Genomic DNA, 16,551 nt, shown 5'->3' on the forward strand with positions numbered 1-16,551 from the left:
GTGTCCGAAGGGAAAGTTCTTTGATGATTTTTTAAACTAAATTCTGGCATTCTTTGGAAATGGCCTTCTCATTTATGGAACATCAAATTACTCATGCTCAGAAAATTTTCAGGGCATGTAAATTTAAAAAGATAGTTGAAAATGGTGGAAAGAAGGGACTAGTCAAAAGACATGTATGAATGACCCATGGACATGGAGAACAGTGTGGAGATTGATGGTGGGAGCAGGGGGTAGGCTGGGGACAGGAGGGCAAAAGGGCAAAAATTGGGACAATTGTAATAGAATAACAATTACAAATTTGAAAAAAGATAGTTGAGCTAAGAGAGGTCAAAATGATATAAATGAAGAAAAAACTTGAAAGAAAAGGCAGTGGAATACAGTAATGGATGGAGAGATATATTAATGTTTATATTATGTAAGGCACAAGGTTCCATTTAAATAAAGTTCAGGCCTTAAATTTCTTTTTTTTTTTCAGGGACCAACTATACACACTTTATTTTATTGTTTTCATTTTAGGTCATCTTTAAAATTTTTTTTTATTATTTATTGGTTTTGAGTTACAGTTGTCCCACCTTTTTCCCCATTCCTCACCCCTACTCCATCCCCCACTCCCACAGTCACCCCCTGCCTTTGTCCATGTCCATGAGCCCTCTATTCATGTTCCTTGACTTGCCCCTTCCCCTTCTTTCCCCACTTAGCCCTCTCCCCCCTTCCCTCTGGTTGTTCTGTATTTCCAAGTCTCTCGTTCTATTTTGCTCATTTGTTTTTTGGTTGATTAGGTTCCTCTTATAGGTGAGATCATACGGTATTTGTCTTTATGATAAAAATTCATTTGAGAAGCATTTTTTTTACCAAGTTCTTAAAGGACTGCTTTACCTGTTGGTTTCTCAAGGAGTAAATAAATGGATTTAGCATTGGGGCAACAGAAGTATTGAGCACAGCTATACCTTTGGTCAAAGCCACTCCCTCTTTTGCTGAAATTTTGACGTACATGAAAATGCAACTTCCGTAAGAAATAGAGACCACAATCACGTGTGAGGAACAAGTGGAAAAGGCCTTTCTTCTTTGCTCAGCAGAAGGGATTCTCAGAATTGTTTTAAGGATGAATGCATAGGAAAGAATCACTAATGTTAAGGTTACCATAAGTGTGAATAGTGCCAGAAAAAATCCCATGAGCTCTAGGAATGCTGTGTCTGTGCAGGAGATCAGTAGCATAGGAGAAGAGTCACAGGTGAAGTGGTCAATGATGTTGGAGTCACAGAAATCCAGCTGAAGTCCCATGATCACAGGTGGAAAAATAATGAGAAATCCAGCCAGCCAAGAACTGATCACGAGCTGGTTGCAGGTTCTGCTATTCATTATTACTGTGTAATGCAGTGGCCTACAGATAGCCACGTACCAATCGTAGGACATAGCAGTCAAAAGGAAAAATTCTGTTGAACCAAGGAGAATCAAGAAAAACACCTGGGCCATGCAGGAATTATAGGAAATGGTCATATCCCCTGTTACAATGCTTACCAGGAATCTAGGAATGCAAACTGTTGTGAATAAGACTTCTAGGAAAGAGAAATTCCTAAGGAAAAAGTACATGGGGGTTTTGAGGTGCATATCCATCAGAGTAAGGGTGATAATCGTCATGTTTCCAGTTATACTCAGTATATATGTGAAGAGCAGAAATAGAAAAACCAAAACATTTAGCTGTGGGTCATCTGTTAATCCCAGAAGAATGAACTCTTTCACAGATGTTTGATTTTTCATTTCTTATTGCTGCCTTCCACGTCTGTCAATGCATACAAGAAACAATGGTGTAGTGCGTGCATGATTACTTTTTCTGTAAAATCAACTCTGCTGGCTTAAGAAATACATAATGGAATGGGCCAATAAGTTAGCTGCCAAGTTCTACTGAATTATGAAAATATATGTGAGCCGGGATAAAAACAGTTATACATAACATCTACCTTGTACATCACTACTTATTTAATATTGAGTCACTTGATAGGTCTAATAAATGCATCTGTATTAGAAATATATACTTGTCAAATATGTTTTCTGTTCTTTAAAAAATTGTTCATATGTATATGAAACTTAGGTATAAAATATAAAATAATATTTTATTTTTATTAGAATATTTTTACCAATGTCCACATGTTCTAATGATTCTCTGAATATGAAACATTTTGAAGTCTGTTTTTTTAGTTATTTGCCACAATTTTTTTCAGGATATTTCATGTCAGCACTGCCTATAGAGAGAATTAGTAACTTAACAAAGGAATCATTGCCTAAAAAACTAATACACCCATATATTTATATGTATATATTCCTAAACAAACAAATAGAATGTAAAGTTTTTTCTTTTTGAATTAAATAATAATCTGTTGCTTTTTAGAAGGGATTCTAACAATCAAACTTAAGTGATCTAAGTTATAAACTGATTAGAAAATGGAAGAAATAATTGAGGTGAGAAATGAAAAATATACTTACAATAATATAATCCCATGTGGTAGCAATTTGACTGCGGAAACCAAAGTACTCTGTTGCCTTTCTTTAGCTGTCAGTGTTTGATACTACAAAATAAGCATCAAACACTGATAATTAAATTAAGGCAATAGAATATTTGAAGTCTATGAAGACTTCACAACTTGTTTCTGCCTTTGATTTTCTTATGTAATAACATACTTTTGTAGTGTGTAGGTAGAATTTGCTGGGATGACACGGGTTACATAGAGTGAGATGAGGCACGCAGGGGAATAAGTCCAGTACAAAATTCTTGAAGTAAGGAGGCCCAGGTAGAAAGATGACATATTCCCAGTTGTTGGTAGAAGGTGCTACATCCAGAGTGCAAGCAAAGTATTCAAGAGGTCCTGCAACTTGTGATCAAGGACAGAGTTGGGGACATGGTGGCAAAAGCTCTATGGGTAGTCCCAAGTAGTCAATGTATATTAAGTCTCAAAGACTGAGATTAAGGTAGGTTTGCAACATTTTTCCTTGTGTAACTGTGGCCCTTGTACTAAGTCATTTAGGAGCAAAGCTAGAGTCTTGGAAATGGGCGAGGGAAGCAGAAAATAGAGCCCTGTCTTAAGTTTTGAACAGGTGACAACAGAATCAGAGACTAAATTTTCTTGGAATGTGGGTAACACTCCCCCCAAAACTAAATACATAAAAGAAAAAGAAAAAGAAAGTGAGGAAGAAACAGGAAAATGGGGGATTGTGAAAATAGCAGTGAAGTAGATAAACAAAGGTGAGAAAGTTTTGTATTTTTCTGGTTAGGTAAAGCGCTTTGTTCATAAGACAAGAGCTCAAAACCATGAGTGAAAAGCAAGAAATAACAGCTATGGAAAAGAGGTGAGCTGCATGGCATAGGAGTAAAAGTTTGTGAGAAAGAAAATGCTCAAAATGTAAAGAACTATCTCCAGTTGCACAATCCAAAGCCACACATTTAGTTATCTCTTGTTTTGTAAAATTTACATAAAAATAACATCCTAATCTTAGATGCTAGGAAAATCTTACTTGGCTCTCAGTAGCTTTAGTAAAAGGATGATGGGTTATAATTATTTTTTTACATTCTTTACCTTCCAGCAGGAAGACTTGGTTTTCTAACTATTGTTTCCAAAACGGACTGGTTTTATATTTTTTTTCCTAAAAATAGTCACAGGGGACTCCTGCAGAAAAACAGAGGTAAAATGTCTCAGGAGAGGAATGGCACAGATGAGTGCCCTCCAGATTTTGTTGAATAATTTTAATTAGGTACCCTTGGGAAGTGGGTTTTTAAAAAACATTTAACATGAGAGATATACAATGCAAAGAACTGTGAAGATTTTAATTTCAGCAACTTAGACCACTGGGCCACTCCACCAAACCCCAAACCTCACAAAAATAACATACAGACACACCCACCCGCACAAACTACAGACCAATATCTCAGATGAATGTAGATGCAGAAATCCTAAACTAAATACTAGCAAATGGAATACAACAATACATTAAAAATTACACATGATGATTGCGGGTCAGGGTTGTCAAGGAACATGTATAAAGGACACATGGACAAGGCCAAAGGGGGTAGGATTGGGGCGGGGCTGGAATGGGTGGGGCAGGGGGCGAGTGGTGGGGTGAAAATAGAGTAAACTGTATTTGAACAAGAATAAAAAAAATAAATGCAATTGACTAAAAAAAATTTATACATCATGATCAAATTCCAGGGGCACAAGAATGGTTCAAAATATACAAACAAATCAATATAACATATTATATTAACAAAATAAAAGATAAAAATCATACATCCTTATCAATACACACAGAAAAAAATTCGATAAGATACATCATCCGTTTATGATTAAAACACTCAGTAACTTGGGTATAGAAGGAACACACCTCAACTTAATGAGGCCCTATATGACAAACCCTAAGCTATCTTCAGTGTTGAAAAACTGAAAGGTTTTTCTCTAAGATAAGATACAAGACAAGGATGCCCACTCTTACACTCTTATCTAACATAGAACTGGAAGCCCTAGGCAGGGCAATCAGGCAAGAGAAAGAAATAAAAGTCATCCAAATTGGAAATGAAGAAGTAAAAGTGTCACTTTTTGCAGATGAAATGATTATTTTGATAGAAAACCCTACTGACTGCACCAAAATACTATTAGAAACAATAAAAAATACAGTAAATTTGAAGGATGCAGCAATGTACAAAAATCCACTACTTTTCTATATACTAACAATGTACCTTCAGAAAAAGAAATGAAAAAGATTTTCTTCTGCAATTTCAACCCAAAGAATAAAATACCTAGGAATAAACTTAACAAAGGATATGAAGGACCTATATACTGAAAACTACAAAGCACTAGTAAAAGAGATTGTGATAGAAACCAGGAAATAGACAGACATTCCATGTTCATGGACTGGAAGAATCAACATACTTATATTAGCCAAAGCAATATACATATTTAATACAATCCACATGAAATTCTCAAAGTTATTTTTAAAAGAAATATAACAAAAAATCATCAGATTTGTATGGAACCACAAAAGACCTCAAAAAGCCAAAGCAATCCTGAGAAGAAAGAACAAAGCCAGAGGTATCACACTACCTCACTTCAAATTATACTACAGAGCTACAATAATCACAACAGCATGGTATTGGCAGAAAGACAGACACACAGACCAGTGGAATAGAATTGAGAACCCAGAAATAAAACCACATGTTTATGGGCAAATAATTTTCAACAAAGGAACCAAAAACATACAATGGAAAAAGCAAGCCTCTTCAATAAATGGTGCTGGAAAAATTGTGAAGCCACATGCAAAAGAATAAAAGTAGACTACCATTTGTCCCCATGTACAAAAATTAATTCTAATGAGATCAAAGACCTAAATATAAGATCTGAAACAGTAAATTACATAAAAGAAAACATTGGTATCTCTCATTATTTTTGTAATTTTCCTGGGAAGAAGCTTGATCCACCAATAAAATCACATGTATTTTATTTGAATAACTGTAAATAAATATGGGAAATTTTTTTCTAAGGAAAATCAAAGGGAAAAAAAGTCCCTGGAGAGAGAAATAGCTGAGGGATGCACACTGTACTTAAGCAGAACCATTTTAGTTAGATGGCCTTGGGCGACATTACTTGAGGTGGCTAAGAACAATTAAATATTAATGAAGGGACTCTATTTTAGCTCATGGATGTAGAAACACCATATGATCTTACTCATATGTGGTATCTGAAGAAGAAAATAAACTGATGAACAAATTAAAACCAGAGGCATGGAATCGACCTTCAGATGTCAGAGGGGAGTGAGTGGGGGGCACTGGAAGAGATTAGCCAAAGAGTGCATGTGCGTAAATGCATAGCCTGTGAACACAGACAACAATGTGGTGAAGACGAGGTGGGAGGATGTGGGGGGAGGTGGAGAGACTGTGTGGAGGGAAGCAATGGGGGGAAAACGGGGGTCATCTCTAATAGTGTAAACAAATAAAATGGTTAAAAATTAAAAAAATGGAAAAGTGTCCACTTTTATTACAACATAAAACAACTGTTAAACTACAAAGTAAGCTTGTAAATGATTGAGCATTCAGGTAGAGATATTATTTATTTTTTATTGTTGTTCAATTTCAGTTGTCCCCATTTTCTCCCCCATTACTCTCCCCAGCCCCACTCACCCCCACCTCCCACATTCAATCCTTGTCCCCATTGTCTTTTCTGTGGGTCCTTTATACATTTCCTTGATGACCCTTCCCCATCTTTTCCCCCTTATCCCCCTCTCCTCCCCTCCACCCCAGTTACTGTCAGTTTGTCCTTTATTTTTATATCTCCAGTTCTACTGTGCTCGCCTGTTTGTTTTGTTGATTTTCTAACTGATTACTGTATGCTAAGTATGGCTAGCAAGAGAGCATGTTGCCATTAGCAGTTACAAACAAAAGGTTTTTGAACTCTCTTCTGTCTGCTTTCTGTAGGAAGCCCACCAGGGGGAATCCTGAGCCAGCACTCTCCACGGTGTGATTTTAAGTGTGTTCCACATATAAGTTATGTCATACAGTGTTTCTCTTACTCTGGCTTATTTCACGTAGCATAAAACCCTCCAGATTCGTCCATGCTGTTGCAGGATTCCTTTTCTTTCTTTTTTTAGTTTTTGTGGCTGAATAAGATTCCATCAATCTTTGGTTGTTTCCACATCCTGGTTACTGTGAAAATGCTGCAGTGAACATGGGAGGGCAGTGATTGCTTCCGGATACTGATTTCATTTCCTTCAGATATATTTCCAGTAGTGCAATTGCTACATTATGTAATAGTTCCATTAAAAAATTTGAAAGGAACCCCCATACAGTTTTCCAGAGTGGCTGTGCTAATTCACATTCCCACCAACAGCGTACAAGGTTTTGTTCTTCTCCACCTCCTCAAACACTTGTCCTCATTGGTAATTTTGGTAACAGTGATTCTAACACATGTGAGGTGATGCCTCCTTGTGGTTTTGGTTTACATTATTCTTTTCTATGTTTTAAGACGTAATATTCAATTTAGCACCCATGAACCCTTTGGTCAGATGATTAGTGATTTTCAGCACCTTTTCATGTAACTGTTGGCCATTCACGACTTCTTTGAAAAAAATGTCCCTGTAGGTCCTTTACCTCATAATGTATCTTTATTATCATTTAATGACAATAGGATCAGTAGTGGTGGGTTCTTTTTCATTTCTGATTAATTTGTGTCTTCTTTTTTTCTTTTTTGTTGAACAAGACTGTAGATTTGTCAATATTAATAATTTTTTCCTTTGACTTAAGGGTGTTAGTTATATTAATTTTTATTTATTTTCTGTTTCCTGTATTCTGTTTCTTTCTGCCTTAAATGGCTCTTCTCTATAGTTTCTAAGTATATATAATTTGTCTGAAATTAATATTGCTACTCTAGCTTTCTTTTGGCTAGTGTTAGCAGGATATAGCCTTTCCTTTCCCTTGCTTTTAGCCTAAGAGAATCTTTATATTTAAATTCAGGTTCTTCCATTCCATACTGATTTTTGTTTTCTTAATTTTCTGTGTCAATCTGTCTTTTAATTTGTGTAGTTATTTAATTCAGAGTTAAAATAATCGTTGAGATAGCTGAGCTCATATCTATTGTTTGTTGATATTTATTAATTTATTCTTTGCCCCTTTTTCTGTTTTTACTTGAAAATTTATATAATTCTATTTTACTTCCCCTATTAGTGTATAAATTATAGTCTTTAAAATTTTAAATTATTGCTCTAGAGTTTATAGTATTTATTTTTATACTAATCTATGTCAACCTTCAAATAACACTATATATTTTCCTGTATTGGGTGGTACCTTAGAGCACTCTCCAGAGTATGAGACTGACGTGCTGCCCAGTGCACTGAGACGCAACTTCCTTAGAGTAGTCTCAGTTATGCATCCCATCCTTGTGACACTGACATCATTCATTTCATATATCAATATCTTCTACCCAATACAGTGATATTAACGATTTGAACAAACATTTAACTTTTAGTTAATTAAGATAAAAATGATTTTATTTTAACCTTAGTTATTTCTTCTTCAATGTTCCTCCTTTCTTATGGGGTTTGGACATTTTTTTTGCAGGTCAAGTCTGCTGATGCTGAATTCACTGTTTCTCTTTGTCTGATAAAGTCCTTTTACTCCACTTTTGAAAGATAATTTAACTGGATATATGTAGCTTAGTGGTTTTTCTCTTTGAACACTTTAGATATTTCATTCTAGTTTCCTCTTGCTTGCATATTTTCTGATTAAAAGTATGTTGTAATTTTAACCTTGCTTCTCTCGGGAAAGCTGTATTTTCCTCCCTCTGCTTTATTTGTTGCTTTTCTTTCTTTTTTTATGTGTTTTGAATATGGTATAGTTTTTTTTTTCTTTTTGCTATTTATCCCTCTTGGTGTTCTCTAATTTCTTGTATCTGTTTTTTTTTTTTTGGTTTCAGTCATTAATTTTAGAAAATTCTACAGCCATTATTTCTTCAAATACACATACTTCCTTTTCACTCTTATCTCTCTGTTCCGTTTCTGGCATTCCAATTATTGTTATTTTATACAGTTTGGAATTGTCCCATAATCTTTAGGTGCAGTGCTCTGTTGCTACTTCATTCTTTTTTCCCTTCCCATTTGTTTGATAAGTTCGTACTGAGCTATCTTCAAGATCACTGGTTATTTCCTCTGCCATGTCCAATATATTTCTATACTAATGTGCCTATCAAAGGCATTCTTGTTTAATTGAACTTATAGGGGTGGAATTTGTTCACCAGATCATACAGGTTGCAAGTGTACAATCCAAAACATCATCATCTGCACCCTGGAGTGCACCATCTGCACTCACATAGCCTCAAGCAAAGTCTTTTTTCTTCCCCATTTCACCCCCTCACTTTGTTCACCTCCACCTACTCCTCATCTCCCTTTCCCCTGGCTATATATATTGTGTCTATGTGTGTCATGTATATATATTTGTTTAATCCCTTCCCCTTGTTCCTTCCATGTTCCCAACCCTTCTCGCCTTTGACAGGCGTCAGTCTGTTTCATGTGTGCATGCCTTTTTCCCCCTATTTTGTTTGTAAGTTATGTTCATTAGATTCCACAGATAGGTGAGATCATATGGCATTTGTCTTTCTCTTACTGGCTTATTTTATTTGGCATAATAACCTCTAGGTCCATCAGTGGTGTTGCAAAACATAAGTTTTCCCCTTTTTATGGCCACATAGTATTCCATTATGTAAATGTGCCACAGCTATTGTATCCACTCATCTACTGATGGGCACTTGGGCTGTTTCCAGATCTTGGCTATTGTAAATAATGTTACAGTGAACATAAGGGTGCATATATTCTTTCAAATTAGTGTTTCCAGTTTCTTTGGACATAATCCCAGGAGTGGAATCACAGGGTCAAAATGCATTTCCGTCTTTAATTTTTTGAGGAGACTCCACACTGGCCTCTTAGCAGGACAGGCAGTGTGTCAGTCTAATGATCAAAGTCATTCTTTTTTTTTTTTAGTTGGTGTTTTTGATTTCTAGCATTTCCTTTCAATTTTTCTTATAGTTTCCATTTCTCTAATTATACTAGTCATCTATTATTGCATGCTGTTAACTTTAAAAAATTTGGGGGTGATATTGGTTAATACAATTTTATAGGTTTCAAATGTAGAATTCTGTGATACATCATCTATATATTGCACTGTGTGTCCACCACCCAAAGTCAAATCTCCGTCACCATGTATTTGACTCCCTTTGCCCTTTACTACTCTCCAACCCTCCTCCCTCTTGTTACCACCATACTGTGTCTGTGGCTGAGGTTTTGTTCATTTTTTTTTGTTTATTCATTTGTTGCTTTCAGTTTTATATCCTGTGTATGAGTGGAACCATATGGCTCTTGACATTTTCTGTCTGACTTATTTAGCTTAACATGTTGTCAAGATCCACCCATGTTAACACATATGGCAGTTAACATTCTATACTACATATAGTTCAGTTCAATTCCCTCTTAGATATTGCTAACATTTGTGTTACACCTGGCTCTGGTTCTAGTGCTTGCTTCATCTCTTCAGATGACGACTCATTGTTGTCGTTATTTTGTTTTTGCCTTTTGTCATTCCTTATAATGTTTTTGTTGAAAGCAGGACAAGTATTATGCACTAGATAATAGAAACTGGTGCAGCCACTGTGAAAACAGTGTGGAATTTCCTCAAAAACTAAAAATGGATCTGCCTTTTGGCCCGGCAATTCCACTGCTGGGATCATACCCTAAGAGCCCTGAAACACCAATCCAAAAGAACCTATGTACCCCAATGTTCATGACAGCACAATTTACAATAGCCAAGTGCTGGAAACAGCCTCAGTGCCCATCAGTAAATGAGTGGATCAAAAAACTGTGGTACATTTGCACAATGCAATGCCACACAGCAGAAAGAGAGAAGGAGCCTCTACTCTTCACAACAGCATGGATGGAACTGGAGAGCATTATGCCAAGTGAAAGAAGCCAGGTGGTGAAAGACAAATACTGTATGATCTCACCTGTAAGTGGAACCTAATCAACAAAACAAACAAGCAAGCAAAATATAACCAAAGACATAGAAATAAAGAACAAATTGACAGTAACCAGAGGGGTGGAGGAAGGGATATTGGGGGGAGAACAAGGGGAAGGGTCATCAAGGAACATGTGTAAAGGACATATGGATAAAGCCAAAGGGAGGTAGGACTGAGGGTGGGAGGTAGGGAAGAGTTAGGTTATGGGGGGCAGTGGAGGTGGGGAAATGGAGACAACTGCACTTGAGCAATAATAAAAAGGGGAAATAAATAAATAAATAAAATCTTTAAAATTAAAGTTAGAAAAGAAAACAAATGAACCATTTCGAGGGGAATGTTGATAGTGGGGGAGGTTGTGCATATTGTAGGGGGGCAGGGAGTATGAAGGAATCTCTGTTTCTTTGCCTCAATTTTTCTGGGAACTTGAAGCTACTTTAAAAATAAAGTCCTATTTTTCCAAATTATTAAAAAGTATTAGATCACTCAAATATATAGTCAATGAATTTCTTTTCTTTTTTAATAACCTTTATTACACATGTTCCATTACCACTTAGTCTCCTCCTATGCTTTTTAGTAATCTCTTTAGTCAAATATGAAAGGAGGATTTTTTAAAATTTCATTTTTATTGTATTTTTTCCATTACCATTTATACCTCTTATAGCTTCTTCTACTTCCACCCACCCTCCTCCACCTCCACAATCAACAACCGAATATGCTAAAAAAGCTATTCACATAGTTCCTAAGTAATGCATATTTTTGAACTGTAATTTTTTTCATGAGGAGCGTTCCTTAATAGTAATTTTTCCCACACAGGGGGAATATCATTTGGCTGTCCAATTCAAATTATTAATATTCCTTCTGTGCTTCTAGGCAATTTGTCCCCTGCCTTTTCGTCTCCTTTCTCAAAGTGGAACTGTTTAAAATTTCAGTTTAAGGAGAGATTGAAGATAGAATTAGGAAAGGACTGTATTTAAAAATTTCTCTTAGGAAAATGGAGACAACTGTACTTGAACAACAATAAAAAACCATTTAAAACAATAAAAAATCCCCTTGGCATTGTATGAATTAATGACAAAAAATAACTGAGTAATATGAAAGCAAATGGATAAAATAAAAGGTAGTTATAGAGAACTGTCAAATGCCACCATCACTCATGAGTTATAAAGTTGTTGCTAAATTCAAAAAATGTGGTTTACATTTTATAGAAATACATGTAAGGAGACTGTCTTAGAAAATGGTACCAGCGTTTTCTTACATAGAGGGATTTGACATTTAAGTTCAGGAAATCTGGCTGAGACCAAGGCAGAAATGTAATGGACAGTACAAAGTAACTGGTGTCTTCCTTTCTTATTCCAATTATCTATTGACTTTCTTCATTTTCCTTTGGAATATTTTTACATTCAAGACAAAAGCTAAGGATTTCCAAAATTCTCTGATTGCTTGATTGCTACTGAGATTTTATGATCAATAACTCTTCATGATTATAACTTTTCCTTTGGCCAATCATCACAAGTCATTATGAGACCAAGGTACTCAATTGTCCACAAATGATTGTTATCCAGTTGAGAGCATTCTGTAATATCCAGAATTCGAGGAAGACCCCATGGTAATATGAGTTAATGATGCTCAAACTTACAATAATATTAAAAACCTTTATTCTAAATAATCATTTAACTTTATGTTTGCCCGAATCAACTTTAAAGATGATTATTTACCAATGAAAAGAAATGACTTTATGTCTTCTACAATCACAGTATAATGTGGCAGTAATTGCCATGTAATTAAAAGAAGGTTATAGAACAAATATATTTTGTGCAATCCTTACATACTTGTAATTTGCCCTGTTGTCAAAGGAAACCTAGTTTTGAAATTTTACCATGTGATATTAAATATGAGTATGCTTTTTGAAAGCCTCTCAAAACATGACCTCCAACATACTCATATACCTGATATGTTTCTCACCAAACCTCACATTTGCAAACAATTGTTTCACAACACTTTAAAATAGTATTTCACTTAAAAGCATAATAATATTCCTTTTGACAAGATCTGTAGTAGTTTTCATATGTGTACACATATTGAGTTAAAATATGAGAATTAACTTCTTTAAATACATATCTATTAATCAACAAGATCGACTTTCTCTTACCCTCTTATTTTCCTCTTTCTCTCCTGTCTACCTACATACCCACTTATCACACATATCATACATGTAGTGTACCTTCATTTAGTTAACATTTGCATGTTGCTCTCCCACACTCTTGATTTTCACTTTGCATTTGTATACTTGCTATAATCTTACAAAAGCAAACGTGTACTGTTTCATTTATTTATGAAAAACTCCAATAAACAATTCATAATCAAATAAAATTGTTTGTAACTTTTCATTTTGTGGTAGTATTACCTTATATTTGAAAAAATGTAACCCATTCCTTCAAAGTACAATGGTAAGAAAGAGGTGAATGCTTAAGGGTGCACTTGTCTATGAGCAATATGAGAAAGAGTTTCTACTGTGGGATGGAAAATATGTAGAGCTCTTCACATTAAGCTATATATCAGCAGATCAATCTGAAAATCAACAAAGTCAAAGTACAGTTACCCTCTGTCTAGTTAGAATTCTACCTACTGTGCCAAGACAACCATTTTTTTTTTTAATTCATTAGAGTTGAGGAACTCATTAACTACAGGAACTAGACTTGAACTTCAGTGAGGGAGGCAGAACCATCTGTGAAAGGGACAGTGGTAATATAAAACAGCTGGGGTGGGGAGAAAAGGCATACAACTGTAATTGAATAACAAAAATTAAAAAAAAGAAATATAAAGGCAGTGTTGTAGCTTTGCTAATAAAGGAAAACTGAGGCAAAGGTAATTTATATATTATCATTTCTAGGATACTCTCTGGAGTGCAAATCTCACACCATTCCAGGTCCTGAGTTTGTTGTTTTTTCATGTCAGTAAAAAGAGCATTTTTTTGTATCAGCTGAAAAAGTCTGAATACAAAGTGAATTTTATCAAAGTAACTTAATTTGCCTTTGTAGACCATAGTTTATCTTTTCAATCATGGTGGGCAGATACAGGCAAATCTGTGGTTAAAATATCTATTATTTTAGGGAATATTAGCAAAGAAAAATAAGGTAAATTTTGTATTCTCTATTGCACTGAAACTTTGCAATTAAAGGAAAACCAAAACAAAAATCAATATAACCTTAATTCTTGTTTTGATACCACATTTAAGGTTTTTTTTAGTTTTTCTAATGTTTTAACTACATTTTATTGATGAATGCAAGTAGACATTTTAATAATTTTAAAAATTATGTAACATGGTTTTTGTGATACAGAAGAATGCATTTGAGAGATTTCTATTAATATTTATTTCACATACATTTTATATTTATATGAGGTTTTTAGTGTCTTATAACAATATTATGTTTTGAATTAATTCATAATCTACTGTGATATCAGAGGTTATTTACTTACCTAATATTTAGTTACACAGGTTATGAATTTACTATCATCTATTATAACTTTAAACACTTAGGACCCATAGAAAAACAGTCATTGGCTGTATATAAACATATCTGACGGAAAGGCAGAAATGAGGTGTTTAAATAATTTATCTGGAGAACAACAGAAAGTTTTAATTCAGCTGTGTCTTCAGCAGTACACATTTCACATAATCACTTTCATTTATTTGAAAAAAAGACCATTCTCTGGACCATGATCTTGAATGCTTGCTTCACTTGCTTATTTCTTAGTGTGTATATGAAAGGATTCAAGAGAGGAGCCGCTGAGGTATTGAGCATGGCTACTCCTTTGCTTAAAGTCACCCTCTCCCTTGCAGAAGGCTTAATGTACATGAAAATGCAGCTACCATAAGTGAGGGAGATAACTATCATATGGGAGGAACAAGTGGAAAAAGCTTTCCTCCTTTGACCCATGGAAGGAATTCTCAGAATTGTCCGGATAATAAGGGTGTAGGAAAAAGTAACTAGTGTTAAGGAGACCATGATGGTTACAATGGCTAAAACAAATGCCATGAGTTCTAGAAAGTGAGTGTTTGTGCAAGAAAGCTGCAGAACTGGAGAAGAGTCACAGAGAAAATGATCAATTATATTGGAGGCACAGAAATCCAACTGCAGTAGCAGAATTATTGGTGGACAGATGATCAGCAACCCTGTAAACCAGGAGCTAAAGACGAAAAGGGTGCAGACCCTGCTGCTCATGATGGCGGTGTAATGCAGAGGCTTGCAGATGGCCAGGTAGCGGTCGTAGGACATGGCGGCCAGAAAGTAAAATTCTGTCACCCCAAACAAAATGAAAAAGAAAAGCTGAGCCACACAGCCATTATAGGAAATAGTTCTGTCTCCTGTCCCAATAGTGACAAGGAATCTGGGAATGCAGACTGACGTGAGCAATATTTCTAGGACTGAGAAATTTCGAAGGAAGAAATACATTGGAGTCTGTAGATGTGGATCTGAAAGGGTGAGGACGATAATGATGAGGTTCCTGGTCATACTTAGCATGTAGTTAATGAGAAGAAATGTGAAAAGTACAACCTGCCACTTTGGGTCGTTAGTCAATCCAAGAAGAATAAACTCTGTTACTTCTGTGTAATTTCTCATGATTTTCTTGTTTTTTTCAATGATGTACTGTGTTTTAGCTGTAAAGTAGGTGAAGAAATAAGAAAGCCATGACACCAACAAACACACACATGTGCACATACTTTTCATTTTTATTTATTTTCTTTTTTCCTTTTTCAGTTATATTTTATTGATTATGCTACTACTGTTGTCCCGGTTTTCCCCCCTTTGCCCTTCTCCCCCCAGTGCTCCTTATTCCCTGAGACAAAACCCACTATTGTTAATGGATCATGTATGTAAGTTCTTTGGCTACTTCATTTCCTATACTGTACATTCCATCCCCATGGCTATTCTGTAAGTACCTATTTGTGCTTCTTAACCCCCTCACCACTTCACCTGTTCTCCCCCTTCCCCTCCTATCTGGCAACCTTCTGGTCACTAACTTCTTTTCTATTTCTTTTGAGAGACCCCCTTTTGCTTTTTTTAAAAAAGACTTTATTTATTTATAGGGAGAGGTGAAGGGAGGGAGAAAGGGAGAGAAACATCCATGTGTGGTTGCCTCTCCTGCACCCCCTACTGGGGATCTGGTCAGCAACCCAGGCATTAGCCCTGAGTCCGATATGAACTGGCGACACTTAGGTTGTCAGGCTGGCACCCAATCCACTGAGTCACACTACTTTTTAAAAAAGTCACTGCTGCCCTGACTGGTGTGGCTCAGTTGGTTGGGCATGGTTCCACTAACTGAAAGGTCGAGGGCTCCATTCTGGTCAGGGCAGTAGCGTGGGTTGTGGTCTACTCCCAGTCCAGGTGTGTATAAGAGGTAGCCAATTGATGTTTCTCTCGCACATCGTTATTTCTTTTCCTCTCTTTCTCCCTCCCTTTCCCTTTCTCTAAAAAGACATAAATTAAAAAAAAATCATTGCTGCCTTTTTCTTTTAGAGAAAGATGACTGTGTAGTATATGGAAACAAAATATTTTCTAAATTCTGTTTTGTGTTATGGCATATTTTAAGTCATTATTCCTATATTTTCTTTATTCTATTCTCACATATTTCTGTATAAATATCTATTCTCTGAACATTTTGATATATTCCTTAAAATAAAGAAACAAAAGGGGTTATTACCCTTCTCAAATAAAACTCTGAGAGCATTTCCAGCATACCACAATGGTCTTTGTAGATATGTATTTTTTGTTGCTCTCTATGTACTTTTTCAATTTTGCTATTTTGAATAACCATTCCTTCTTTACTCTCTATTTGACCTTTTACAGTCTGTGAAGAAACACAGTTGCCCATCTGGTACAGTAATGTGTTCCTGATATAGTGTACACAGGTATTTAATTAATGGGAGGGTACCCAATCTAATTCCAATATCTGCAAGGTATTCTAATTTTAATTAAAAGTCTGTTTTAATGGCTTTTTGTAAGAATGTACATAT

The 16,551-nt window shown here is 35.5% G+C and overlaps 3 protein-coding genes across 5 annotated transcripts in view; all 3 read right to left on the reverse strand.

Moving 5' to 3' along the window:
- The window catches only part of LOC112296808 (olfactory receptor 6C3), a 107,180-nt gene that overhangs the window by 17,109 nt on the left and 73,520 nt on the right, over nt 1-16,551 (reverse strand). The window lies entirely within an intron of this gene.
- Nucleotides 792-1,758, reverse strand: LOC128780568 (olfactory receptor 6C76-like). Its single transcript, XM_053921400.1, has one exon. The coding sequence runs from the start codon at nt 1,756-1,758 to the stop codon at nt 829-831; it is 930 nt and encodes a 309-aa protein (XP_053777375.1). The 3' UTR covers nt 792-828.
- LOC128780565 (olfactory receptor 6C75-like) lies at nt 14,219-15,157 on the reverse strand. The gene has a single exon (XM_053921397.1). It carries the CDS (start codon nt 15,155-15,157, stop codon nt 14,219-14,221), a length of 939 nt encoding a protein of 312 aa, XP_053777372.1.

Source organism: Desmodus rotundus, chromosome 3 (genome assembly GCF_022682495.2).
Source record: "Desmodus rotundus isolate HL8 chromosome 3, HLdesRot8A.1, whole genome shotgun sequence".
Lineage (NCBI taxonomy): Eukaryota > Metazoa > Chordata > Mammalia > Chiroptera > Phyllostomidae > Desmodus > Desmodus rotundus.

Coding starts and splice junctions, on each gene's coding strand:
- LOC128780565 (XM_053921397.1), bottom strand. CDS start 15,157: ATGAGAAATTACACAGAAGTAACAGAGTTTATTCTTCTTGGATTGACT.
- LOC128780568 (XM_053921400.1), bottom strand. CDS start 1,758: ATGAAAAATCAAACATCTGTGAAAGAGTTCATTCTTCTGGGATTAACA.